We start from the raw sequence: 27,704 nt of genomic DNA on the forward strand, positions 1-27,704 counted from the left end.
CAATATTCTCTGGTAGGCCTCTGTTATTGTCTCTTACTGATAGGGAACCTACATAAGGACTCTATATGGGCTCTTGGGTACCCTAGGCGCTGCAGTTCAAAAAACGTATATGCTGCTTGATTGCAAGAAGAAAACCTCAAAGCGCTTTAGAAAAGAATGACACCATGAAAAATGAAATTGTCTGTTAAAAACAGGTATAAACAACTATTTAAATATTACTAATAATAGTAACGCCCGTTCTACTCAACAGCAGAACCACTGAAGTTAATAAAATAATGGTAAACTTGGGTTTATTAATTCAAATGGGTCTTCTTTGACAAGACAACCACATGTTTAAAGCACATCGACCCCTGCAAAAAAGGCTGGGAGCAGTAGTTTATCCTCACCCCCACAGAGTTAAAATTCTTTGCACCCCTTCAAAAAAAATAAATCACCCCCAGTTCCCAGGATTCTTTTCTTTTTTTGGGGGGGGGGGGGGTTATTAATTAATTTATATACATTTTAAAAAATAGAAAAGGATAAAACAATCAAATTATCAGTTATATACAGTTCAAAACGTTTTTAAAAGAACACACACACATAAAGAGGATGAAAATCAATGGTAAGATTAAAAACCAGATTAATATACCTGCAGTGTTCTACTTATCCATATAGGCAATTTTCTAAACATAAGTGTTTTTAAAAGGTAAAGGTAAAGGGACCCCTGACCATTAGGTCCAGCCGTGACCGACTCTGGGGTTGCGGCGCTCATCTCACTTTACTGACCGAGGGAGCCGGCGTACAGCTCCCGGGGCTAAGCCACTTCTGGCGAACCAGAGCAGCGCACGGAAATGCCGTTTACCTTCCCGCCAGAGCAGTACCTATTTATCTACTTGCAATTTGACGTGCTTTCGAACTGCTAGGTTGGCAGTTTTTTAGCAGGCACCAAAAGGAGGACTGCGAAGGTGTCTGCCCGATGTCAACAGGCAGGGAGTTCCAGAGTTCGGGTGCTGCTGCGACGCTACAAGAATGGCTTCTCACCCATGTGGGATGAGCATTATGCAGTGCTCGGAACAGGGCCAGTTCCTTAGCAGGATGCCCTAACTTTGCCCACTCCTTCTCTCCTTCCCTCACCTTCCACATCCAGCATGATGAAGGCCTCCGTGAAGCCGGCGGTGTTGGTGGCGTTGCAGATGTATTGCCCGGAGTCCTGCTGGGCTGCCCGGGGGATGACGAGGGTGTCGTTCACGATCTGATGCTGCCAGGGCAACGGGGCCCTCAGCTTGGACCAGTGGATGGTCGGAGAGGGGTCGCCTGGGAAGGAGAGAGCAATGGTTAGCTGCGGGTTAGGGTCAGCTGCGATTCCTGCACTGCAAGACGTCAGACGGGATTGCCTTTGGGTCCCTTCCAACTCTATGCAATTCTATGCTTCCATGAACAGGAGAAAAACCCCAGAACCAGGAAACCTGCCTTGCCTTGGCCCTGAAACACAGAATGTGGCTAGCAGTAGGCAACGTGTAAGGGTTAAAAAATAGGTAAAGGATTTCTGAATTGTTAAGCCCAGTCAAAGGCGACTATGGGATTGCAGAACTCATCTCGGCTTTCAAGCCGAGGGAGCCAGCGTTTGTCCACAGATAGCTTTATTTGATTTTATTTGTATAAAATTATAACAGGGCTTTTTCTGATTTTTGAAAAATAATTTGATTATCTAAAATTCCTTCATTTATTCTCCATCTAAATGGAGTGCTTTTTTCTCCTCTTAGTTCAAGTAATACTGGGTTATGATCTGAAAGTGTCCTTGGTAATATCTCTACTTTTTTGACATATATTGATAATTCTCCAGACTTCCACCTCGAGTCAATTTTCCACTGCACTGATGTGGTTCAGAGAAGACCGTGAATTCTCTGTCCAGTGGGTGTTTAAATCTCCATACAGTGGTACCTCGGGTTAAGTACAGACTCCGCTAACCCATAAATAGTGCTTCAGGTTAAGAACTTTGCTTGAGGATGAGAACAGAAATCATGCTCCGGCAGCGTGGCAGCAGCAGGAGGCCCCATTAGCTAAAGTGGTGCTTCAGGTTAAGAACAGTTTCAGGTTAAGTACAGACCTCAGGAACGAATTAAGTACTTAACCTAGATACCACTGTATTCAAATAGTTTTTCTTCTAACATTTTATAAAATTCCAATTTTCTCTCATTTGGTGCATATATTCTGTCTATTACTATTTTACCACCTTGGACTGTTATATGTACTGTAATTATTCTTCCCCTGTCCTTAAATAATTGCTTTGGGTCAAATTTGGCTTTTATATATAATACAACCCCTCTCTCTTTTGTTTCGTCTAAAGTTACAAACTCCAATCCCAATCTTTTATTTATCAGGACTCTTCTGTGTCTCCTTGCCACGTACACTTGTCCCTAAGGCTGATTTTTTACCAAATGTTTCTGTGCGCTGCTCTGCGTCCCTCGCAAACTGCTCAGAGGCTTCATTCACAGTTAAGCGGCATGCAAATCTCGTTTAATTAAAAGAAAATAAGCCCACTGACTATGCGAAGGCTCGGAGTCCCACCTGCTGCTCTGACCACTGGTTGTCTCTGACCACAGCCACTATTGGAATACGAAGGCTCCTTCCCCTCCCCAAGGTGGGGAGAGAGATTCCTCCAAGGGAATGCAGACCTTGGGTTGAAAAAGCCCCCCCCCACCTACCTGTGGCAGAACAATGGAGCCGAGCCGTCTGCCCGGCAACTACGGTCTGTGTCGGGTTCGCATGAATCTCAGGTGCGCCCGGTCTCCCGTGCACGGCCTCCACAAGCAATTCCACCTGCGCTTCCGCCGTCCCCAGGGGGTTCTGCGCCATGCAGACGTAGGTGCCAGCATCTTCAAGCTTTGCAGATGAGATCTGGAGCGGAAACAGTATCGGGGTGTGTGTGTGTGTGTTTCAAATCGAGGAAGGGGGCCACGGCTGCCTTTGGACCAAAAACAAGCTCCTTTTTTGGCCCTTAAGAACATAAGAGACTTGCTGGATCCGGCCAAGGGCTCATTTTGGCCAGCCCCCTGTTCTCACAGTGGCCAAGCAGATGCAGGATTCGAGCAGAAGAACAACTCTCCTCCTGCAGTTTCTAGCAACCAGGATTTAGAAGCATTGCTAACTGTGGACACAGAGCACAGCCATTGTGGCTAGCAGCCATTGCCATCTCATCTGGTCCACCAAGATGCCTCTGGGAAGCCCACCAGCAAAAGAACCCTCCCCACTGTTTGCTCCCAGCCCCCACAAACCGACACTCTAAGGTACGTTGTTCCTGATCCCAGAGGCTCCGCATATATCCCCAGTGCATATATTAGGCCCCTCCTCCTGCTCCCTTGCCCTGCAGACAATGTGTCACCTGCGACTCACCTGCAGCACAGCCCGGCTGTCCAGCGGCATCACTGTCTGGTGCTCCACCTTCTGCCGGACGCCCACCTTGCTCCAGCGCACCAGGGCCCGGGGCTCACCTGCCCCCAGGCAGTCCAGGCTGATGGATTTGCCCACCTTCAATTGCACGGGGCCCTTTGGCACCACCGAGACGGTCGGCGGCCCTGCGGGTGGGGAAAGGAGAGCCTTGAGCAGTTGCCACACAGCAGAGCAGAGCAGACTGACTGGCTTCCATTTAGCTGTGTGCAATGTCTCCGCTGGCATCCATGCCAGCTGGGCACCCAGGAATAGCATCGTTCTCTCCAAGGAGCTGCTCCTGCTTCTAAATCTAGTATCTCCCAGAGGTCAGGTTAAGAGGGCAGGCTGTTTTGCAGGAGCCAGGCTGCTTCCTCCTGCTCTGGAGGGCAGGACTCGAACCAAAGGCTTCAAGTTGCGAGAAAGGAGATTCCGACGAAACATCAGGAAGAACTTTCTGACAGTAAGGGCTGATCAGTAACATCCAAGGCAACACGAGGACCAAATACAATGATACGATATCAATAGACACTCTTTATATAATATGAAATATATGAAATCACATAAGCAGAAAACTTATGAATCTCTGATATCACCAAATATGCTTCATAAACTATAAAATAATATTAAAACAATGACGTGCATATGCATGGTAACTACAATAAACTCGAAATACTATGAACTATGCACATAAACTATAATGCCAAAATAATGTGAAATAAAACACAAGGTACATACCCCATCTATATGGTGAATGGGTTTATGAAGCATTTTTGTATCCTTCTGCTGTGCTGAAGAATTCCACGAAACAGTGGGTATATCCGGAATCACTGTTCACTACGTCTGTTTGCGAACTACTTCGGCAGCATTAGACGCCATAAACAAAGCTTTACAGCCGGTTTTCACCAGATAAGAATCTGATACATTGCTTCTTTCAGAGATTTGCATAGTCTTCAAAGACTTTAAGAGACTTATAAGACTTATGTTTATTTGGTTTCATGTTTTCAAGAGAATCCATTAAGAGTGCATATTTTGGGACTTTCAGAGATTCATAAGTTTTCTGTTTATGTGATTTCATATATTTCATATTATATAAAGAGTGTATATTGATATCGTATCATTGTATTTGGTCCTCGTGTTGCCTTGGATATTACTGACTAATTAGTAAGAGCTGATTGACAGTGGCACAGGCTCCCTCACGAAGTGGTGGACTCTCCTTCCTTGGGAGGTTTTTAAGTAGAGGCTGTCTGTCTGTCTGTCATGGATGTATCATAGGAAAATCCTTGGGCTCACTCGGATCGCCAAACAAAGACACCAGCCAAGAACGTAGGAGCAAAACAGCAGCCTGTAGGTCTGAACTTTATTCAAAAGACTATTTATTGCAACAAGACTTCCACCCACCACATGGAAGAAGCAGGATGAAGCCCAGAACAAAGGATCGCTCCTTCCTTCAGATTATGACTTAGCTGTGATGTATATATGATGTATGTGTAATGCTTCACTAAGGGTGTTGTGAGTAAAAAAGGGAAACTTAGAAGAAAAAGGAGCCATCCTTTGTGTTCTGGGCTTCTTCCTACTTCTTCCATGTGGTGGTGGAAGTCCTGTTGCAACCGTCTTTTGAATAAAGATCAGGCCTACAGGCTGCTCTTTTGCTCTTATATTTTTGGCTGGTGTCTTTGTTTGGGAATCCAAGTGAGCCCAAGGATTTTCCTGTAACAGTTGCTTTAGCTGAGATTCCAGGTGACCATGGGGGTCCCTTCCAACAATACAAGGCTATGATTCTATGCCCAATGGCAGGGCCTCCCCCTGGAATGGTTCTAAATAGGCAGCCAGGCAGGGGCAGGAGGGGCAGGGAAACCCACAAGCAGGACCTGACTTCAAAAGCAACTCTCCCCTCCTGCAGCTTCCAGCAACTTGAATTGGCCTCTGTGCTGCCCTTGCAAAACTTTGCTGGGAGGAGGTTGGGGGGCAAAAACAAGAAAGAGCCAGCTCTGCCTCTCATTGGCTGTGGCTCAGCCAATGACTGGCTCTGGCTCCGCCTACTTTGGGGCATCCCTGCCTTTTACACCAGCAGTTCCACTGGTTACCAGCCGCCACCCCTGGAGGAAAATGTGTCCTTTTTGAGGATGCTTATAGTGTGAGCACTTTTAACTATAACTATTCTAGCTCTGGGTCGGGGGTGGCACTGTGGGTTAAACCACAGAGCCTAGGACTTGCCAATCAGAAGGTCGGCGGTTCGAATCCCCGCGACGGGGTGAGCTCCCGTTGCTCGGTCCCTGCTCCAGCCAACCTAGCAGTTCAAAAGCATGTCAAAGTGCAAGTAGATAAATAGGTACCACTCCAGCGGGAAGGTAAATGGCGTTTCTGTGCGCTGCTCTGGTTCGCCAGAAGCGGCTTCGTCATGCTGTCCACATGACCCGGAAGCTGTACGCCGGCTCCCTCAGCCAGTAAAGCGAGATGAGCACCGCAACCCCAGAGTCGGTCACAACTGGACTTAATGGTCAGGGGTCCCTTTACCTTTACCTTATAGTGTGAACACTTTTAGCTATAACTATTCTAGCTCTGTGTGCTGTGTAAGTGACCGCCTTCAGGCTTAAGGTGACGCTACAAATCAAGTCATTGTAATAATACCCTGATATTTTTCAGGAACCAAGAGGTTTTCTCTGCTCCACAATGCCTACTTACCATGCACCATCAGGTTGACCACACTGTTGGCTATCCCAAATCGGTTGGAGGCGAGGCAGCGGTACGTCCCCTGGTTCTGGGGCTGGGCGTTGGAGATGGTGACCACAGACCCATTGGGGCTGATCTTCACGTTATCTGTAGTGGGGAAGTGGGAGAGAGAGGTCTGTCCAGGCCTGTCCCTTTTTAGTTATTCATTTATATATCAACTGAGAATTCTAGGTGCCAAAATCCCAAAGGAGCAGAAAATACTATTTATGTATGTGACCACAGCTGCCATATCTATTTGCCCAGAGATGGAAAGAAGATGAAGTCCCTACCAGAGAAGAATGGCAGATTATGCAAAAATGACTGGAGGAATCAGAAATCAGGAAGGCCAAAATTCTAATAAGGAATGGGGGAAACTTATAATCTATCCGAAAAGCCATTGTAAACAGCTAAACGCATTAATGGGATTGGAATAACACTTGTAGTTTAATGGTGGACTTTGGATATAATGGAGATGCAAAACATCTGGATTATTATAAAAGATGCAGGAGGAAAGGACTAATAAAAGGACTCACAAAGGGGAGGAGGGAAGTCCAGGAGATTCTGTGGAATCTTGTTTTTATACTGTATGTTGCTATACGATTGTAAAATCTTAATTTCAAAAACCAAATAAATACATTTTAGAAAAAAGAAAAAGGAGGTTCAAGTCGGGAGATCACGGGGATGTACGTGTGTGTTGCGCAAAAGGAAAATGCACCAGGAGGGAGGAGGAAATAAGCAAGCTCAGGCTCAAGTTCTTAGTGACTGCAAGGTGCTCTACTGACCCGTTCCAAAAGTTGCTCAGCTGACAGGAGCTTCCTGCACCCCTTCACTTCCTTCCTTTCTTACAACCTGACGCTAGGGCCAGGTGGCCATCGCGAGCCCGCCTACCTAGCCCTTCACAGCCTAGGACCCTTGTACCTACAGGACCGCCTCTCCCGGTATGCCCCACAGAGAGCCTCAAGGTCCATAAATAGCAACACCCTAGAGGTCCCGGGCCCTAAGGAAGTTAGATTGGCTTCAACCAGAGCCAGGGCCTTTTCAGCACTGGCTCCGGCCTGGTGGAACGCTCTGCCTCATGAGACCAGGGCCCTGCAGGATCTGATTTCTTTCCGCAGGGCCTGTAAGACAGAGTTGTTCCGCCTGGCCTTTGGCTTGGAGCCAATCTGATTCCCTCTCTTTCTTTTTTCCTTTCCTTCTCCTCCTGCGATGAGGCTACATTTTAATATTTTAATGTTGTATTTTCATTTTGTTTTTAAGTTGTACTCATTCAATTTGTTTTTATTATTGCTTGTTAGCCGCCCTGAGCCCGGCCTTGGCTGGGGAGGGCAGGGTATAAATAAAAATTATTATTATTATTATTACCTGGCAACTGGTTGTTGGGCAGCTTCCAAGAGATCTCGACGGGCTGAGCGCCATCGTGGAGTCGGCACTTGAAGGAGATGTCCGCTCCCTTGCGCACAGCGGTGCTGTGGGGGTCGATGGAGATGACCGGACTCTGGAGGCCTGCGGGGATGGAGCGAGGGTGAGACTGACCCACTGAAGACACCGCCCATTTCTCCTATCCGTCCCCCATCCAGCCCAGAACCTTAGACGTACGGGAGGCGGCGCTGGCGCTGGCGAGGACAGAGACCACCAAGGAAGCCTCTTGCGGGACAGCTCCACCGCTCGCACGGCAGACGTACTCGCCAGAGTCGGCTGGGGTGAGCTGGACCAGGCGAAGGCGACCACCGACAACCTGTGTGTGCCAAGAGAGAGAGAGAGATGAATGAAACAAGAACATCACAGGGGGCTCCTGATGTCTCCTTGACCTACCTCCTCTACCGCCATTTATAAAATAATAATATTTTTTATTAATTTTCAATTACATTCCAATTATAGCCTCATTATAACAATACCAATTTACTAACACCAATCGTTCAAATGCCGAATTATATCATTTAGGTAGCCCCCTGTGTGCTAGAATTGATGGTTTTCTTTATTTCAGCGTTCCAAAATCTTATTAATTTCAACTACATTCCAGTCAGAATAACAATCCCTTATACAACAACTGCAATATTAATAACTTCTATTCGTGTTGCCGCATTAAATGAAAATGATTTATAAATTTACAAGTGAGGCACTCAGAACTATATCCTTGCTCTTCCTGTGTGTCCCAATTATTTTTTCCGTGGGGTTTCTTCCTGTCCTTATAAAATGTTATACAGTGGTACCTCAAGTTAAGTACTTAATTCGTTCCGGAGGTCCGTACTTAACCTGAAACACCACTTTAGTTAATGGGGCCTCCTGCTGCTGCTGCGCCGCCGAAGCACGATTTCTGTTCTCATCCTGAAGTAAAGTTCTTAACCTGAAGCACTATTTCTGGGTTAGCGGAATCTGTAACCCGAAGTGTATGTAACCCGAGGTACCACTGTATCTATCTTTTTCCAGTTGTTGCTGTTCTCCATCATGCCTTTGGCGGAGCTGATATCCCATTGTTGTTCTAGAAATTTCTCCATTCCTCCACCCTGTGCTTCGTTGTTTTGCATAGAATCGTAGATTTGGAGGAAGTCATTGAGTCCAACCCTCCTGCAGTCACAGCTAAAGGCAAGTTCTCTCTTTGCAAGCATCTTCCTGGCGTCTCGTGCCCAAGAAAGGTGTCAACGCTCCCTGTTACCCACAGTACTTGTGCCCCACATGAACCTAGACACTGCCCTCCCCCCACTGCCCAAAGAGGCCTTCTGGGCCAGGCTGTCTTCCTACCCGGTGGCCGACAGGCAGGGGTCCCTCTCGCCGGTACCACGTGAATATGGCCTGGGGCTGGCCTGGGGCAGTGCAGGTGAGATCCAAGGTCTGCCCTTCAACAGCCGAGGGTGACGAAGACTCGATCTTCAGAGGGGAAACCGTGTCTGAAGCTGCAAGAATGTGGGGAGAAAGCAGGAGTCTAAGATCTACAGTTCCCAAACTTTTTTTTTTGTTTCGGTTCCCTTGCTTCCATAAACTCACCCCTTTGTACCCTCTACCCTACCCGCTAAAAAGCATCATTCAGAAGAGTGGTTTGAACGACCCTCTAAGGAAAATAACAGCACAATAAAATTCAATGCAGTAGCAATTAACTGCACATGCATTCAAAATCCAACTATTTAATGTAATTAATCCGACAATGCTGATTAACTGCTATACTAGATATTGCATGAAAAATATTTTTGCGTATTCTTGCTAAGCAAAACAAAATAACCAAAGAAATTCGTAGGACCACAGATGAGCGGCAACTACCTTGCCATAAAATCAACAGCTGTTACGAGTACCTGGCTTATCTTCTGACAACTCCAAATGGTAAATACAAGCAAAAGCAGCCAAAGGAAACAGCTTTGAGTGTGATAAGAGTGGTAATGTTTATTTTTTTAAAAAAAAATATATTTTGGAAAAGTAATTATCATAAATAAATCAGAATAAAAATGTGTCCCACCACCAAGACCATTCCATTGTAACTATCCAACCTCCCAGAATTTCAACACCACTTGCGATGGTTTGACCCCTTTCCATTTTAACAGTACAAATTCTACAGACACCTTCTATATCTCCTCAAAATCATTTCTGATGCATATTCCCCATCTTACCTTAATGGCACATGTTAATTTATCATCAATAGCTATATCCCACACACATCTTTATACTGTTCTTCCATTTTATATTCTGCTTGCCCCTTCATACGGCTGTCAATTAATTTGTGAGCAAAGCCTTTATAGCCTGCAAACCTTCCACCCCATCATAAATGGATAATAATGCTACCTCTGGACTTTCGGCTACCTTTAACCCAGTGATTTCTGTTATCTCCTTAAACACCCTTCATCATTTTGGTTTTTTTTTTACATATTTACACCCCCACCACATGTGAACATAATTCCTGGATTCCTGGCATGCCCTCCAACATAACACTGAATATTCCTTGTTTATTTGATTTAACCTGACTGGTGTTAAACACCATCTCTAAACTCATTCTTAATCATTTTCTTTTATTCTTACAGACAACATTTTCAATGTACGTTTCTCCCATATTTGCCCCCCCCCAGCTTTGATTATCTATCTGCCTGTTGTCTCCTTTTCCCACACCTCTTTTGAAGTTTTAAATATGAAGGAAGAAAGGTGTTTCAATTGAGGTTCCGGATTGGTCAATCATACATAAGTGATTGACACACTTGGAGACCCCGCCCCCACCTGCTTGCCTTTTCCTGCCCCCTAGGTAATTCCCCCCCCCCCCGGAGATACCACCCACTTTGGGAGCCATTCCCTTAAAGCAATGAGGGTCCCCAGCGAATATTCTCAAGGCTGCCTAGATCAGCACAAATTTAGGGACTAGGAGAGGGAGGGGGGTCTCAGCCTCCACTGGAGGGGACTCACGATGGGAGGGGCTCTCGCCGTCTTGGATGGTGACCACCAGCGCAGCCTCCTGAGTGACAGCGGCACTGCTGACGCGGCAGACGTACTCTCCGGAATTGGCAGAGGAGACCTGCGGGATGCGGAGGCGAGTGCCGGAGACCTGGGGGGGGGGGGGAGAAAGAGGAACTGTAAGACCGCAGAATCGTGGCACTGGAAGGGACCCAAAGGGTTATCAAGTCCAAACCCCTGCAATGCAGGGAAAGGCTAGCTTCTTTCTTTTTCTTTGTATATAATTTTTATTAAATTTTCTGTTTTACGATTTAAAATACTCATTTTACATCCTTAAAAAATATCAATGACTTCCCTTCTTCTCTTTCCATGCTTCACTTTGCATAACATAAATCCCTGCATATTTTACATAAACTATACCATTCAGTATTCCATTACAGTGGTACCTCGGGTTGTGGACTTAATTTGTTCTGCAGGTCCGTTCTTAACCTGAAACTGTTCTTAACCTGAAATACCACTTTAGCTAATGGGGCCTCCCGCTGCCGCTGCGCCGCCATCATGCAATTTCTGTTCTCATCCTGAAGCAAAGTTCTTAACCCGAGGTACTATTTCTGGGTTAGCAGAGTCTGTAACAGGAAGCGCCTGTGACCTGAGGTACCACTGTATTGCATCCATCAAAACTCTTTTACACTGCTGAATTTATCTTAATGCTGCCAGCGTTTTCAGCCATACCCAATTATTTCCCATATACAGTGGTACCTCGGGTTACATACGCTTCAGGTTACATATGCTTCAGGTTACAGACTCTGCTAACCCAGAAATAGTGCTTCAGATTAAGAACTTTGCTTCAGGATGAGAACAGAAATCGGGCTCTGGCGGCGTGGCAGCAGCAGGAGGCCCCATTAGCTAAAGTGGTGCTTCAGGTTAAGAACAGTTTCAGGTTAAGAACGGACCTCCGGAACGAATTAAGTACTTAACCTGAGGTACCACTGTATTCAATAAACGTTTTCCAATCTTCTTCAAACGTATATTCTTGTTCTCTTATTCAATATGTTAAGTCTGCAAGTTGTGCATACTCTGTCAGGTTAAGTTGCCATTTTTCTTTGGCTGGGTCCTCGCTCATTTTCCACTTTTGGGCTAACAAAACACGGGCCACAGTTGTGGCATACATAAACAGCCTTTTTTGACACCTGGGAATTTCCAGTCTGAATTATCCCAACAGAAAGGACCAGGGGGAGCACATGTACCTGGTGGTTGGCTGGGAGGGGCCCCCCTCTCTTGTACCAGGTGACTTTGGGCTGCACCTGGCCAGCAACAAGGCAGTTGAGCTCCAAGGTCTGTCCCTCTGCCAGGGATGAGGACGAAGACTCGATCCTCACGGGTGGAACGATGCCAGAGGCTGTGGGAGGGAAAGAAAGGTGTGGATGTGTATCTCTGCTCAACAGGTGTTCTGGGCGAGCTGCGCTGCTCCACCCCAAAGATCACCATCCCCTCCAAGCTAAGGCTGGCTTAACCGTTTGTGTGCTGCAGAGTGTGGGGTCCCTATTTCCATTTGGACCAGGAGTGTGAGGGAGCAAGGCAGAGCACGAAGAAGGAACGGCTGCGGAATAGATCTAGCAAGAGGCCGAATTTGAGAAAAGACTTTGTTTTAACTGTGTGTCGAGGAAGAACTCCAGAGCGGAATTTTAATGGCAGATATTGTACATGTTATTTATGGCCGCAGCTCGTACGCTACTTGGTCAACAGTGGAAGGAATGGAATGTGACCATGTCCCATCAAAGTAAACACTGCAAAAAACTGAAGAATGGAAGACAGTAATTACCGTATTTTTTGCTCTATAAGACTCACTTCTTCCCTCCTAAAAAGTAAGGGGAAATGTGTGTGCGTCTTATGGGGAGAATGCAGGCTGTGCAGCTATCCCAGAAGCCAGAACAGTGAGAGGGATCGCTGCTTTCGCTGCGCAGCAATCCCTCTTGCTGTTCTGGCTTCTGGGATTCAGAATATTTTTTTTCTTGTTTTCCTCCTCCAAAAACTAGGTGCGTCTTATGGTCTGGTGCGTCTTATAGGGAGAAAAATACAGTAATTCTCCCATCACACCAGGTCTGAAACAGCAATGTAAATGAAGGACTGCACACATGAAATGGATTTTATATTTATAATATGTAACAGAGGCACTGTTTGCAAGGAGGGAAAGAATGTGGGCAGCTGCAAGAATAGACTAAGGACAAGTGAAGGATCAATTGGATATGAAATAAGAGATGATGAGGCTATGGGTGGAAATGATTGACGTATGTTTGCAACAGGAGCGGGAAACATGATTTTAAGAAATTGTATTAAGTTGAAGTAATTTGGTTTGATTTGTAATAATTTTGAAAATTATTAATATTTTGAAAATTAATAATATTTTGAAAATTAATAATAATAATAAGGTCCCTATTTCCACCATCAATTCTCAAGCGAAGAACAAGAGTGGCTTGAACATAAGCAGAGGGCATTTTGCAGAAACGCACAACCTGTCACCAACCCTCAAAGTCTGGAGAGCGGTGAGGTGGTTTTCCCAAATCTGAAGGGGCGATTTGGAATTTGGGGGCCCGGGCGCCTCTCCCTGCAGGACTTTTGCCCCATGGCAGGGTTCTGCTTCCCAGGCTACGTACCAAAAGTGGAACCGGAGCTCCCGGGGATGGAGACAATAACGGAGGCCTCCAGTGGACTGTCGCCGTCATTCACGTAGCAGATGTATTCACCCGAGTCGGCCGCCGAGGCCTGCAGGATCCTGAGGCGAGATCCAAGGATCTGCTCAAAGGGAGAGAGAAAATGATCAGGAGGTGGAAGGTGGAGAAACTGTGGCCCTCTGGGTGTTGCTGGACTCCAAGTCCCATTAGCCCAAGCCAGCATGGTCAGCGATGATGTGAGTTCGAGTCCAGCAATACTGGAGAACCACAACGTTCCCATCCCTTGGCCTTGGGTTCCTTACTCCAAATGCTCTCTCCAGGTTCAGCTGCCCTCCTGGCTTCTCGGTGGAGTATGGGAGGAACCCACCAGTACAATGCGATTCACCCTCCCTCCTCTGCCCCATTCCTCCCTGACCCAAGAGAGCTCCAAGTCCGTCCCCCCCTTACCTGGCTGTTGAGGGGCAGGGCGCCACCTCGCTTGTACCACATGACCCTTGGCTGTGACTGACCCGCCACCAGGCAGTTCAGGTCCACTGACTGCCCCTCCACAATGGACGCGGAGGAGGTCTCGATGCGTATTGGAGGGGTGACACCCACAGCTGGAGAAGCCAGAGGAGTCAGAGAAAGGTGGGGAGAGAGAGAGAATTTGTTAGTTTCCTGCAGAGAAAGCTTTTGCCAAGTTGCCAACTCACCTGACGGAAAACACACGTTCTCCCCACCCCTCCCAAACTCAAACAAGAAAGGAGACCCTGACGAAACATTCAAAATATCTATCTTTCTTTTTCTTTCTGTTTTAGCAATTCAAAACTTATTTCTGAAGGTAAGAGCCGTTCAGCTTTCTTTCGTTGGGAGGTTTTTGAACAGAGGTCAGGAATTATAGGGACGGAACTACCTAAACTGTACAGAAACTTATTCATGTATGCGACTACAGTGGCAAGAATGTTACTCGCCCAAAAATGGAAAGAAGCAGAAATCCCAGCAAAGCAAGAATGGATAAAAAAACTTATGGAATATGCAGAAATGGCGAAACTTACCGGAAAAATAAGAAATCAAGATAACAAACTTTTTATAAAATAATGGAAATGGTTTATGGAATATTTACAGATAAATCACAAACAGATAAGAACATTGGTGAGATTATTGTAATAACCTGAGGTTTGTAAGAGTATATATTTAAACTAGATGAATAAATGAGCAAATTGAGTTAATATGGATATGCAAAAGGTATTAAAAATAAATTTAAGGAACCGCAGAAAGAAGGGGAAGGAAGTCAAGTTTTGAAATGCTGAAATGATTGTAAAACTAGTGAAAAGCATAAATAGATTTTTTTAAAAAAAGAATGGAGACTTACAGTAGGAGCCTGGCCCGCCCTGGATGGTGATGATGAGGGAGGCTTCGTGGACGGCTGTCCCGTTGGTGACGCGGCAAACGTATTCCCCGGAGTCTGCAGCTGAAGCCTGTGGGATACGCAGGATGGAGCCAGAGACCTTGGAGGAGAGAGAGAGAGAGGAGCAAGTTTGGATGAGAGGGTATATGTGTTTGAGGGGGGGGATCTTGCACATTTGTCAGGCTTTGGGGAATCAGATCCCTCCCCCAGTGGCAGCAAAGAAGCAGATAAAAAAAGAAGGAAAGGTAAAGGAAAACGGACCCCTGACCATTAGGTCCAGTCGTGGCCGACTCTGGGGTTGCGGTGCTCATCTCGCTTTACTGGCCAAGGGAGCCGGCGTACAGCTTCCGGGTCATGTGGCCAGCATGACTAAGCCGCTTCTGGCGAACCAGAGCAGCGCACGGAAATGCTGTTTACCTTCCCGCCGGAGCGATACCTATTTATCTACTTGCACTTTTGACGTGCTTTCGAACTGCTAGGTTGGCAGGAGCAGGGACCGAGCAACGGGAGCTCACCCCGTCGCGGGGATTCAAACCGCCGACCTTCTGATCAGCAAGTCCTAGGCTCTGTGGTTTAACCCACAGCGCCACCCGCATCCCGTAAAAAAAGAAAGAAAAGAAGAGTTCTTACCAATTAGTTTATTCCAGGGGTCTGCAACCCGCGGCTCCGGAGCCGCATGTGGCTCTTTTACACTTTTGCCGTGGCTCCGGGGCGGATACTAGCGAGGGGAGGAGGCGCATTGTGCGCCCCGACACTCCCCACTGTGGCGGGCGCTGTACTGGCTGTGATGTTGCATGGGGGCGGTGCATGCGTTAGTCAGAAATGGCATTGCTCCAAGTCAAATCTCACACCTCTACGTCTCTCCTATTCTACATCACCCCTGTGTGGGCTAATCGGGGATTTCTGCCTCTGAGTTTTCTGTTCTCCTACTCTCAATGCCCACCTGGTCCTGGGAGGGGGGGTCAGGAATGCTTTCCAGGGACACTGAGTCTGTCAGCTGTCCCTCCCTTGGTGCTGCTGCTTCTTTCTGCTGTTCCTCTTCCAATAATTCCCAGCTTCTGTCCTCTGCAGCCTCTGAACTATGCCCTTCTGCAAACCACTGATCTAAATCTATACTGTCCTCCTGTTCTTGGGAAAGTTCAGGGCGGCGGCGGTTCCCGCGATTCCTCCTCAGTCCAGCCCCTGACAACATTGCAGTACCATGTCTTGGTTCCAAGGCCTCTTGAACCCATACCTGGTGACCGGCAGGGAGGGCACCTCCTCGTCTGTACCACGTGACTCTGGATTGCGAAGCAGGTCCTGCCACAATGCACTTCAGGTCCAGCGTGTGGCCCTCAGTGGGGGAGGTGGAAGAAGACTCAATTCGTACTGGGGGAGTCACACCGGCGGCTGCGTTGCCAAGTTAAAGAGGAAAGGGTGAAAGTAATTGTGCAATTTCAGAGTCAAGCGGCTGAAATTGATGACCCTAAGATAGTTGTGTCTGTTAACTTCAGTGGGTCTACTCTGAGGAGGCTCAATGCGTAAGATGAGCTTGCCTGCTGGATTAGGCCAAAGACCCACTGAACTAAAAGGTAAAAGGCCCTTGGATGGTTAAGTCCAGTCAAAGGAGACTACGGGGTTGCGGCGCTCATCTGACTTTCAGGCCAAGGGTGTCGGCGTTTGGCCACAGACAGCTTTCCGGGTCATGTGGCCAGCATGACAAAACCGCTTCTGGCCCAACAGTGATCGAGTGCCAGAGCGCACGGAAATGCCATTTACCTTCCTGCCGCAGCGGTACCTATTTATCTACTTGCACTGGTGTGCTTTTGATGGTTGGCAGGAGATGGGACAGAGCAATGGGAGCTCACCCCATTGCGGGGATTCGAACCACCAACCTTCTGATCGGCAAGCCCGAGAGGGTCAGTGGTTTAGACCACAACACCACCCACATCCCCCCTTTACCTTTTAGTGATGAAACTAGTTCAATAATACACTGACCGGCAGTGGCCCTCCAGCAGGGAACCTTTTCCTAACCCCACCCGAAGATGTTGCCAATGGGGAACCCGGGACCTTCTGCATGCCAAGCAGGTGCTCTGCCACGGAGCCTTTGTCAGACTTACGGAAGGAGCCTGTGCCACCCTGCTGGATGGTGACAAAGACCGAGGCCTCCTGGGTGGCAGGATCGCGGCTGACGCGGCAGACGTACTCGCCAGAATCCGCTGGAGAGACTTTCACCAGCCGCAAGCGGGATCCGAAGGCCTGGAAGTTGTTTCCAATTTAAAGGCGTATTCGTTAACCATGTGAGTTTTCAGTCTGGCTAAACCAATCCCTCAACGCAGGGGCCCCCAGGTGTTTTGGACTACAATTCCCATCAGCCCCCAACACCTGGGTCCATCTAGCTCTGTATTGACTACACTGACCACCAGCAGCTTCCTGAGGAGTCTCTCCCAGTTCTACCAAAAGTTTTTGATTTGAGTTTCTACTGAAAGGAGGCTGCATTTTAATGTGGTATTTTAATTTTGTTTTTTAAGTTGTATTTCAATCAATTGTTTTATATCTGGTGTTAGCCGCCCTGAGCCCGGTCTTGGCTGGGGAGGGCAGGGTATAAATAAATATTATTATTATTATTATTATTATTATTATTATTATTATTATTATTATTACCAGGAGATGCGGCCAGGTTCTGAACTAGGATCCTCTGCATGCAAAGCACATGTCCTAACTGCAATGGTGTATGCCCTTTTTTTTTAAAAAAAGCATGCATCTTGTTCTCATGGTTTATTTGATTCTAAGAAATAAACCTGGAAGCGGGTCACAAAAAGATAAAACAATAAGGTCGAGAACATTTACGGCAACAGTTTAAAACAGACAAAATATTAAAATACTGCAACAGGTGAAAATTCAGACAGGCTTATCGAAACTAGAACGTATTGGATCAGATTATTACATGTGTGATCTCTATTTTGTTGTTTCTTCAGCTTGTAAACTGCCTTGTGCATAGTAATATACAAAGGCAGTCTACAGGTTAAAAGTGAAATGAAAAAATTCTGCATTAAATTGATGGATTATGCCAAAATGGCAAAAATGACCAGAAGAACTAGAAATCAGGAAGACCAAAATTTTAATAAGGAATGGGGAAAATGTATAATTTATTTTTAAAATCATTGTAAACAGTTAAAACCGTTAGTAGGATTGGAATGACACATGTAGTTTAATGGTGAATTTTTGATTCAATGGAGATGTAAAAGGTTTGGATTATTATAAAAGTTGCAGGAGGAAATGCCTAACAATAGGACCCACAAAGGGGAGGAGGGAAGTCCAGGAGATTCCTTGGAGTCTTGCTTTTATGAGGTATGTTGGATATGTGATTGTAAAACTTTAATCTGAAAAACCAAATAAATAAATCTATATAAAAATAATAATAGTGAAATGAAAAAAATGAAGCAAATGAGAATGTTTTTGGCAGGCGCCAAAAAAAATAATAATGCAGCAGAGGGATGTGCATAATCTCAATAGGCAGGGAGTTCCAAAGTGTCAATAAGGAGGAATTTGGATGTAAAAAAGATGTTTTGGATGTATAATTTGTTATGGAAAACGAATAAAAAATATACAGTGGTACCTCGCAAGACGAATGCCTCGTAAGACGAAAAACGCGCAAGACGAAAGAGTTTTTCGTTTTTTTGAGTTGCTTCGCAAGACGAATTTCCCTATGGGCTTGCTTCGCAAGACGAAAACGTCTTGCAAGTTTGTTTCCTTTTTCTTAAAACCGTTAATACCTATGGGAATCCGTGCTTCGCAAGACGAAAAATTCGCAAGACGGAAAAACTCGCAGAACGAATTAATTTCGTCTTGCGAGGTACCACTGTATTGGGGGGGGGGCAACTCTCCAGGCGAGATTCCCAGCCCTGCTTGGAGATCTTGAACTGGGAATGCTCAAGACTTGGCAATCGGGGCAAATGCCATGGAGAAACTGGGCAGGCGCCCCATACCTGATGGTTGGCCGGGAGGGCTCCTCCACGCCTGTACCACGTGACTGTGGCCTGATCCTGGTGGGCGATGATGCAGTCCAGCTCTAAGGTTTGTCCCTCGGCAACGTGGGGGGACGAGGCCTCAATCCTCATGGAGGGGGTGATGTCTAAAGCTGGCAGAGCCAGGTGGAGAGAGAGAGAGAGGTGAAGGAAGGCCAAGCCGGCCAGCCAGCGTCAAAAAACAGGAGGTTTGCTCCCATCACCCCAGTCCACCCTGTTTATGTTTCCCCTCCCTTCCTGCAGGGGGCGATGCTTACTGGAGGTGGATCTTGTGCCAGAGACAATGACAGAGGCTTCTCTGACGATGGAGTCCAGGTTGACGTGGCAGATGTATTCGCCAGAGTCAGCTGTGGAGGCTTGTGGGATGCGCAGGTGAGAGCCAGAGATCTGGGAATGGTGGGAGAAGCAAGATCACCACCATCATCTATCTCAATAGTATTTATTCATTCATTTACATGATAATTTAATAATAATAATAATAATAATAATAATAATAATAATAATAATAATTTATACCCCAACCATCTGGCTGGGTTTTCTGTAGCCACTCTGGGCAGCTCCCAACAGAATATTAAAAACACAACAAAACATTAAACATTAAAAACATCCCTAAGCAGGGCCGACTTCAGATCTCTTCTAAAAGTCAGGTAGTTGTTTATTTCCTTGACATCTGACGCGAGGGCATTCCACAGGGCAGGTGCCACTACCGAGAAGGCCCTCTGCCTGATTCCCTTTAACCAAACTTCTCGCAGGGAGGGAACCGCCAGAAGGCCCTCGGTGCTGGACCTCAGTGTCCAGGCTGAATGATGGGGGTGGAGACGCTCCTTCAGGTATACTGGGCCGAGGCCGTTTAGGGCTTTCAAGATCAGCAACATACTGGGAGCCAATGTAGGTCTTTCAAGACCAGTGTTATGTGGTCCCGGCGGCTGCCCCCAGTCACCAGTCTAGCTGCCGCAGTCTGGATTAGTTGTAGTTTCCAGGTCACCTTCAAAGGTAGTCCCACATAGAGCGCATTGCAGTAGCCCCAGCGGGAGATAACCGGAGCATGCACCACTCTGGCGAGACAGTCTGCGGGCAGGGAGGGTCTCAACCTGCGTACCAGAAGGACTCTTACGCCCTCTTCATTTCTACAGTCATTTCCCCAGCTTCTTCCAAAACTGTCTTAAGATTCAGGCCCTGGGCTTGAGGCTCCACCCACACCCGCACTCTAACCACTGCACCACACTGCCTTCAGAGAAGGCTTGAGAAATGAGCAGGCCATTTATTCATCCAGAATAAAGCTACCAGGAGTCTAAATGCTCTCTGGGAAGTGGCTGCCCGAGTCTGCTGGGGCAAGGGGTTTCTGGGCTTACGTGCCCAGAGGCAAAGGCCCTCTCTGGATCCTCCAAACAGAAGCTCGTTTGCTGGTTGCATGCGCAGAATTTATATATCACCTTTTTCTCCAAGGAGCTCTGGGTGGTGTACATGGATCTCCCCTTTCTCATTTAATCGCCACAACAACCCTGTGAGGTGGGTTAGGCCGAGAGTGAGTGACTGTGGCCCAAAGTCACACCCAGGCAGCTTCATGGCTGAGTGGGGATTCGAACCCTGATCTCTCCCAGGTCCTAGTCTGACACACTAAACACTACGCAACACAGGCTCAAGACTGCTTCATGCTCAGATGGCTTCTACGTGGTTTGCAGAACATAAAAACCAATCGTGCAATATTGTTAAAATGCAAAACCACCTTTTAAAAATACACCGCAGTTAAAATGTGCAATCAGTCGCCTTAATCATTGAAAAATTAATGGCGTGGTTACAATGTGCAATAAAGCCTCTTCCGCCTTAAGGAAGAGGTGGGATTGCGGGCTTCATTGTCCCTCCATGTGATTGGGGGGATTCCAGGCCGCATCACCCCCTAACTGGCCAATCGGCTGGTTCGGGGGTGTGGCATGCCCTATATAAGCAGGATGCGGCCCTCCCTCTTTGCCGCCCGCCAGCTGTTCCTGTTTTTCCCACCCTCCCGCACTATAAGGTTTTCGTCCTTTGACCTTGCTATGGACGTTGAGGGGCCTGGTAGGATTTTTTTCCACTTGGCAAATTGGCACCAGCCACTTGGTTTTCATAGCAAACCGTAACAACTTTCTGAGTATTGGCAGTTAGGCATTGGTATAGTTCTGTAGATGGAAGAGGTGAGGTAGCGCCATCACCTGCCCTGCATATCAAAGGGTAGTCCATTAAAGGATTCAGGGGGGCGTGGCCCTGTCCGAAGCCTAGAGAGGTTAAGGCCTAAGGCACGCCCCCTATCGCTGACCCCAGGGGAGTTCCTAGTTGATGTGCATCAGCAGGACTCCCCCTACTGGTAGTTAACCCTTCCTGGACTTCAAGTAGATGGGCTGGAGTCGGATATAGTCATTTAGGACCAATGCCTAAGCCAATACCGCTCATCCCCTGTAACCAATAAAGTTGTGGCCTTTTTTAGCCCATTAACCTTAATAATTGTGTGATTATTTCCACCTGGGGGGGTCGGGAACTCGCCACGCAAAGCAATCCCATTAAAATAGCAGACTTGGGTCAATAGGGAATGGCTGTCTAAACAGATGTGCCTTCAAAACCGGCAGAAGGCCAATAGAGATGGAGGCCTTTCCTATATCAGCAGAAAGTGCCTGCCCAAGAAGCATCAGAAATTGCTTCCTACCATCCTTACCTGGCGACTGAACCTGGGCTCTTCTGCACGCCAAGGTTTACTGCTGGCCAGCCAGCAAGGCCAGGAAAGAGAGGGGCAAGGAAGAATCGCTAACTCAAGCCCCCAGAACGCACTGCCTACGTACCTGGTGATTGGCCGGCAGGGTCCCGCCACGCTTGTACCATGTGATTGTGGCACCTGCCTGGCCTGCCACGACACAGTTCAAGTCCAAGGTCTGTCCTTCGACAATGGAGGGCGATGGAGACTCGATCCTCAGTGGAGGGGTGATTCCTGAAGCTGGGAGTTCAGCGGGGGGAGGAGGAGGAGGAGGAGGAGGAGGAGTTTGGATTTGATATCCCGCTTTATCACTACCCGAAGGAGTCTCAAAGCAGCTCACATTCTCCTTTCCCTTCCTCCCCCACAACAAACACTCTGTGAGGTGAGTGGGGCTGAGAGACTTCAGAGAAGTGTGACTGGCCCAAGGTCAGCCAGCAGCTGCATGTGGAGGAGCGGAGACGCGAACCCGGTTCACCAGATTACAAGTCCACCACTCTTAACCACTACATCACGCTGTATAAGGCAGATCAAGCTGCCTTATACAGAGACAACTAATTGGCCCATCTGGCCAGGAATTGTCTGCACTGACCGGTGGAGCCTTTCCACAGTCTGAGGGAGTTTTCTCAAACCCTACCTGGAGATGCTGCCAGCGACTGTACTTGGGACCTTCTCCATGCAAAGCTCCAGGGAGCTAAGGCCCTTCCCATAAAAACCCCAGCAAGATTCTAGTCCTCAGGATTGTGAATGAAGGCTTGCTTTCAAAAGGATCGCGGGAAGACCTTTGTTCCCTTTAGCTCAGTGCTGCATGCACTGGCTGGCAGCAATGCTTCTCTGGGGATTCAGGCAGGGAGTCTCTTCGCAACCCCACCTGCCAGAGAACTTAACCTGGAGCCTTCTGCATGCCAAGCAGTTGCTCTGCCACGGAGAAGCAATCCTCTCCGAAACGCTAAAGACCAGGACCGGCATCAATGGATGGCATGGTCTGGTACATGGACCCCCACACTAGCAGGTGGCCCATTGCCCCCTAACCTCCCTGGACCTGATGCAGCAAGGGGGCACCTTCGGTTGAAGGGTGGAGGGTACCTTTTCCGAGGGTGCTCCAGAGACCGGCAGCCAAGGATGATAACCAGAACAGGAGAAATTAAACGCTTAGCCCAGGCATCCCCAAACTCGGCCCTCCAACTGTTTGGGGACTACAACTCCCATTATCCCTAGCTAACAAGACCAGTGGTCAGGGATGATGAGAATTGTAGTCCCAAAACAGCTGGAGGGCCGAGTGTCTGGCTAAGAAGTGTCTGGCTACTGGGTCAGGCCAAGGGCACACAGAAAATCTCCCAGTGTTCGCATGGGCGGAATGAGGAACAAATTTGGGTGACGGACAGTTGCTAGGGCTCCTTCTGCATGGACGCCCAACCAATCCCCAGCCCCCCTCTCCGCCATGCTCGAAGCTCATGGGGTGCCACGGCTGCCACTCAGGGAGGTCACCGAGCTATTGCCCCTTTGTTCCAGCCTATCAGTGGGCAGTTCTGAGGATACTTGCCTTGCCCTGGGAGCTGGCAACCCCTGCTACACCACTGCTCAGCACATGCCCCAAGGGAAGCCCACAAACATGACCCGAGCGAAATAAAAACTCTCCCCCCAGTTGCGGTTTCCAGCAGCTGGTATTCACTGCCTCCGACTGGCAAGGCAGCGCATGGCCAGATAATTGTTTGACTCACTCTGGGAGGTGCCGTAGACGGTGACCACAATGGAGGCTTCTTGCACCGCCCCGCTGTTGGCGTCGCTCACCCGGCACACGTATTCTCCGGAGTCTGCTGCTGTGGCCGCCAGGATCCTCAAATGGTATCCAGATATCTGCAGGGTGGAGGGGGCAAAAGGACAGTCTGAGTCCCCCTGGAGCTGGGTTTGTGGGCATCGTTGGCCAGGCACACAGACCAACTCCATACCTTGTGATTTGCCGGGAGTGACCCTCCTCGCTTGTACCACGTGACCCTGGCCCGCGACTGGCCTGTGACGAGGCAGCTCAGCTCCAAGTCTTGCCCCTCGGTGATGGACGGTGATGAAGATTCGATCCTGACTGGTGGGGTGTCTACGGAGACAAGAAGGGCCCAGATCAGACTCGAGAGGCCCAGTGCCCTGCTCCCAACCAGGGACAGCCAGGAGCTTCTGGGAAGCCTCGTCCTCTTGCAGGGGGGAGCATTGCGCCCTCCCTTCCTTGCACTCCCTCCAGAGAGGCAGGAAAAATGGGACAAGAGTATCTTGGGAGACCCATAGCATGGGCGGGAAGAGGAAGGGCCCCACCCCACTGCATTAATTTCTTTCTTTCTTGCCCGCTCTTCACCCTAAGATACAGGGTGAGATACAACGCTAAAACAACATTAAAAACAGTTTGTAACAAGTTGGGAGGCAATGGTGTTAAGCGGGCTGTAATTATTATTATTATTATTATTATTATTAATACCCCGCCCTCCCCAGCCAAGGCCGGGCTCAGGGCGGCTAACAAGCAATAATAAAACCAAGTTGAATGAATACAACTTAAAAACAAGATTAAAATACCACATTAAAATATTGAAACATTAAAATATTAAAATGCAGCCTCATCACAGGAGGAGAAAGGAAAAAGAAAAAAGAAAAAAGAAAGAGGGGGAGGGAATCAAATTGGCTCCAAGCCAAAGGCCAGATGGAACAACTCTGTCTTACAGGCCCTGCGGAAAGAAATCAGATCCTGCAGGGCCCTGGTCTCATGAGGCAGAGCGTTCCATCAGGCTGGAGCCAGTGTTGAAAAGGCCCTGGCTCTGGTTGAGGCTAATCTGACTTCCTTAGGGCCCGGGACCTCTAGGGTGTTGCTATATATAGACCTTAAGGTCCTCCGGGGGGCATACCGGGAGAGGCGGTCCCGTAGGTACAAGGGTCCTAGGCTGTGAAGGGCTTTAAAGGTCAAAACCAGCACCTTAAATCTGACCCTGTACTCCACTGGAAGCCAGTGCAACTTGAAAAGCACTGGGTGAATATGCTCCCATGGCAGAGACCCCGTGAGGAGCCTCGCTGCAGCATTCTGCACCCGCTGGAGTTTCTGGGACAGCTTCAAGGGCAGCCCCGCGTAGAGCGAATTACAGTAGTCAAGCCTGGAGGTGACCGTCGCATGGATCACTGTGGCCAGGTCGGGGCAGGAAAGGTAAGGGACCAACTGCTATGGGGCAGCTTCCCCCCCCCAAAAAAAACCCCAACTACATTCCTCTACAGTCATCAAATACTCTGAGTCAAAGGTGGGAAATGTTTTTGGCCCTAGGGGGCAGGTCATAGAATCACAGAATTGTAGAGTTGGCAGAGACCCAAAGAGTCCAACTCCAAGCATTATGTCCTCCCTGCCACCTGTCTATCGTTAGGTGCCTATAATCAACGATATATGTATGCGTGTGTGTGTGTGCACAAGAGCCGTCTGCCCTCCTATGGCCTGAACGATCCTGGAAGCATTACCATGTGCAGAAGCATGTGCGTGTCCTTGCTGTTGTACGGTCACCATGATGGAGGCTTCCTTAGGGCCTGCCCCATTGCTGACGCGGCAGACGTACTCGCCCGAGTCCGCCGCGGATACTTGCAGGATGCGCAGGACGGACCCGTAGACCTGAGGATACAGGAAGCCATTCATATTATTTTTTGTATATACAGTGGTGCCTTGCAAGACGAAAAGAATCCGTTCCGCGAGTCTCTTCGTATAGCGGTTTTTTCGTCTTGCGAAGCAAGCCCATTGACGGCTTAGCGGATTAGCGCTATTAGCGGTTTAGCGGCTTTTAGTGGCTTATCGGCTTAGCGGATAAGCGGCTTAGCGGCTTAGAAAAAGGGGGGGAAGGGGAAAAAACCTGCAGGAACTCGCAAGACATTTTCGTCTTGCGAAGCAAGCCCATAGGAAATTCGTTTTGCGAAGCACCTCCAAAACGGAAAACTCTTTCGTCTAGCGAGTTTTCCGTCTTGCGAGGCATTCGTCTTGCGGGGCACCACTGTAATTTCTATTAAATTTTCTGTTTTACAATTTAAAATACTCATTTTTACATTCTTAAAATATCAATGATTTCCCTTCTTCTCTTTCCACGGTTCATTTTACACATCATAAATCCCTGCATATTTTACAAAAACTAGGCCATTCAGTATTCCATTATTGCATCCATCAAAGCTTAATTACACTGTTGAATTTATCTTAATGCTGCCAGCGTTTTCAGCTGTGCACAATCATTTCCCATATATTCAATAAACGTTTTCCAATCTTCTCTAAACGTGGGTTCTTGTTCTCTTATTCAATATGTTAAGTCTGCAAGCTGTGCATATTCTGTCAGCTTGAGTTGCCATTCTTCTTTGGTTGGGACCTCGCTCATTTTCCATTTTTGAGCTAACGAAACATGGGCCACAGTAGTGGCATACATAAATAACCTTTTTTGACACCTGGGAATTTCAGCCTGAATTATCCCAAACAAAAAGGACTCTGTTGTTGTTGTCTTGAAAAGTACTTTAAAACTTTTTTTCCCCAATTCATTAATTGAGAGAGAACCACACAGGTTCTGCACATGCCTGAACTAAACTGTCACTGGCCTTGATTTTCTCTAACCACCTCCTCCTTTTAATTTAGGTCCAAGGAAGTTATGGCCCTCCAGATGTTATTAGACTAAAACTCCCATCACTACCCATGACCTCTAGCCATGCTGGCCAGGAACGATGAAATTTCAGCATCCACCAACATCTAGAGCAGCGGTTCTCAACCTGCGGTTCCCCAGATGTTGTTGGACTACAACTCCCATCACCCCTGAGCTCTGGCCTTGCTAGCTAGGGGTGATGGGAGTTGTAGTTCAACAACATCTGGGGACCCACAGGTTGAGAAAGGCTGATCTAGAGAGACAGTTTCCCTATCCCTAAAGCAGGCAGTCACTTGCTTTCACTGCTCCTGGCTACCTCCATCACTTGCCTTCACTGCCCCTGCCTATCTTGTTCACAGCTCTGCCTCGGGGACGGAGAACCTGCAGGCTTCCAAATATTGATGGACTTCACCTCCGGTCAGCCCAACTTGTACCTACCTGGTGGTTGGAAGGCAAGGCGCCTCCTCGCCGGTACCATGTGACAGATGCAGCTGGCTGGCCGGCCACGATGCAGTTCAGATCCAAGGTCTGCCCTTCTATGACCGAAGAGGACGACGATTCAATCTTCACCGTCGGAGAAAGGCCTGCATCTACAAGGATAAGCAAGCCTGGGTCAGGCCTAGGCGAGCCCATGCAGTCTGGCATCCTAATTTACAACTGGACGGGAAGACCACAAACAGTGCCGGAGTACAAAACAGCAGTCTCCCCACAACAAGCCCCCCTTGTCACCATGTCTCCCTGCCACAACTGGCATTCAGAGGTAGAGTGGAGTTTCCACCAACCATACTGGCCAAGAACTGATGGCTGAGTGATTCTTTTTCCTTCTCCACGGAAACTTGCTCAAAACTCCAGAATATTTTTCCTGGTGAGTTTCTCCCAAGCGTGTGGGTTTATATATAATCTCACTAAGGCAGTGAATGTGTCCCTCCAAAACTCTGCAGCCTACCCCTCAGGGTTTTCCACAAAACGCACCTCACGTTACAATCAGCACATTCAGCAGTGAAGCGGAGGATTAAGAATAGAACGAAGTAAAATGAAAGTTTTGCTGAGTTGGAGAATCTTTAAGCTGTTTAAAATCTCTCTTTGGTACGTATGATTAAAGCGTGCTTTTTGTTTTGTTTTGAGCCCCTTACTGGCGTCAACTCTTAAGCCAGTAGGTGGCTTGTATTTCAGATGAACGTTTTAACTGGCAGATAGATAGCTTCAGTCACAATTTATAGGAGTTTCAGAAATAATTAAGGAAAGGGAGGTTTAGCGGATCTTTGCCCTAAGGACTGAGTCCTAGGGCTATTACGTGGTTGTTTTGGCATGATTACGGTTCTTTCACTCGAGGTTACATACCCTGCCTGGGTCCGTTTCTCAGTCCCTTGGCAAGAAAGCAGCCCTTTCAGAGCGCTGGAAGTGAATCTCTGTTATCTCTGTTCCTCAGAGATAATTTGATAACCAAGAGTTATAGCCTGGCTATCACTAATTACTACAGTGGTACCTTGGTTCTCAAACGCCTTGGTTCCCAAATGCCGAAAACCCGGAAGTAAGTTGTTATGTATTGGGTTTAACACTTTTTATGTTACAAGCTGCGTTCTAACCAACAGTATAAGCGTTGGTAGACGAACGTTCTTATGGCATGTAAGCGCATGCACTTTCAACTGTCAACTGTCAACGGTCAGTTCTTGTTGGAGCTTTCATTGTGTAGTTCTGGAATTCGGGCTTTGTTTTCCTATGAGTGAGCCATTGTCACTGACAATCTTGAATAAACGTAGTTGAGGAACTTGTACTGCCTTGGGCTTCTGACTTTTTCCGAACATTTAA

The 27,704-nt window shown here is 47.7% G+C and overlaps 1 protein-coding gene across 19 annotated transcripts in view; it reads right to left on the minus strand.

The window, feature by feature from the left end:
* HSPG2 (heparan sulfate proteoglycan 2) overlaps nucleotides 1–27,704 on the minus strand; it is a 218,492-nt gene that overhangs the window by 29,808 nt on the left and 160,980 nt on the right. For all 19 annotated transcript variants that reach the window (XM_083750024.1, XM_083750019.1, XM_083750017.1 and 16 more), the window contains 21 exons: nucleotides 26,334–26,485; nucleotides 24,748–24,895; nucleotides 23,217–23,359; nucleotides 22,989–23,124; nucleotides 21,359–21,510; nucleotides 18,806–18,935; nucleotides 18,510–18,661; nucleotides 16,641–16,779; nucleotides 15,776–15,930; nucleotides 14,506–14,641; nucleotides 13,602–13,753; nucleotides 13,137–13,275; nucleotides 11,730–11,881; nucleotides 10,495–10,633; nucleotides 8,857–9,008; nucleotides 7,714–7,852; nucleotides 7,480–7,620; nucleotides 6,091–6,225; nucleotides 3,373–3,554; nucleotides 2,685–2,877; nucleotides 1,114–1,293 (listed from right to left, as the gene is read on the minus strand). In XM_083750024.1, coding sequence (XP_083606150.1) covers nucleotides 1,114–1,293; nucleotides 2,685–2,877; nucleotides 3,373–3,554; nucleotides 6,091–6,225; nucleotides 7,480–7,620; nucleotides 7,714–7,852; nucleotides 8,857–9,008; nucleotides 10,495–10,633; nucleotides 11,730–11,881; nucleotides 13,137–13,275; nucleotides 13,602–13,753; nucleotides 14,506–14,641; nucleotides 15,776–15,930; nucleotides 16,641–16,779; nucleotides 18,510–18,661; nucleotides 18,806–18,935; nucleotides 21,359–21,510; nucleotides 22,989–23,124; nucleotides 23,217–23,359; nucleotides 24,748–24,895; nucleotides 26,334–26,485 — 3,147 coding nt within the window. The remainder of the gene's footprint in view (nucleotides 1–1,113; nucleotides 1,294–2,684; nucleotides 2,878–3,372; nucleotides 3,555–6,090; nucleotides 6,226–7,479; nucleotides 7,621–7,713; nucleotides 7,853–8,856; nucleotides 9,009–10,494; nucleotides 10,634–11,729; nucleotides 11,882–13,136; nucleotides 13,276–13,601; nucleotides 13,754–14,505; nucleotides 14,642–15,775; nucleotides 15,931–16,640; nucleotides 16,780–18,509; nucleotides 18,662–18,805; nucleotides 18,936–21,358; nucleotides 21,511–22,988; nucleotides 23,125–23,216; nucleotides 23,360–24,747; nucleotides 24,896–26,333; nucleotides 26,486–27,704) is intronic.

This window comes from Podarcis gaigeae, assembly GCF_964106915.1.
Source record: "Podarcis gaigeae genome assembly, chromosome: 8".
Lineage (NCBI taxonomy): Eukaryota > Metazoa > Chordata > Lepidosauria > Squamata > Lacertidae > Podarcis > Podarcis gaigeae.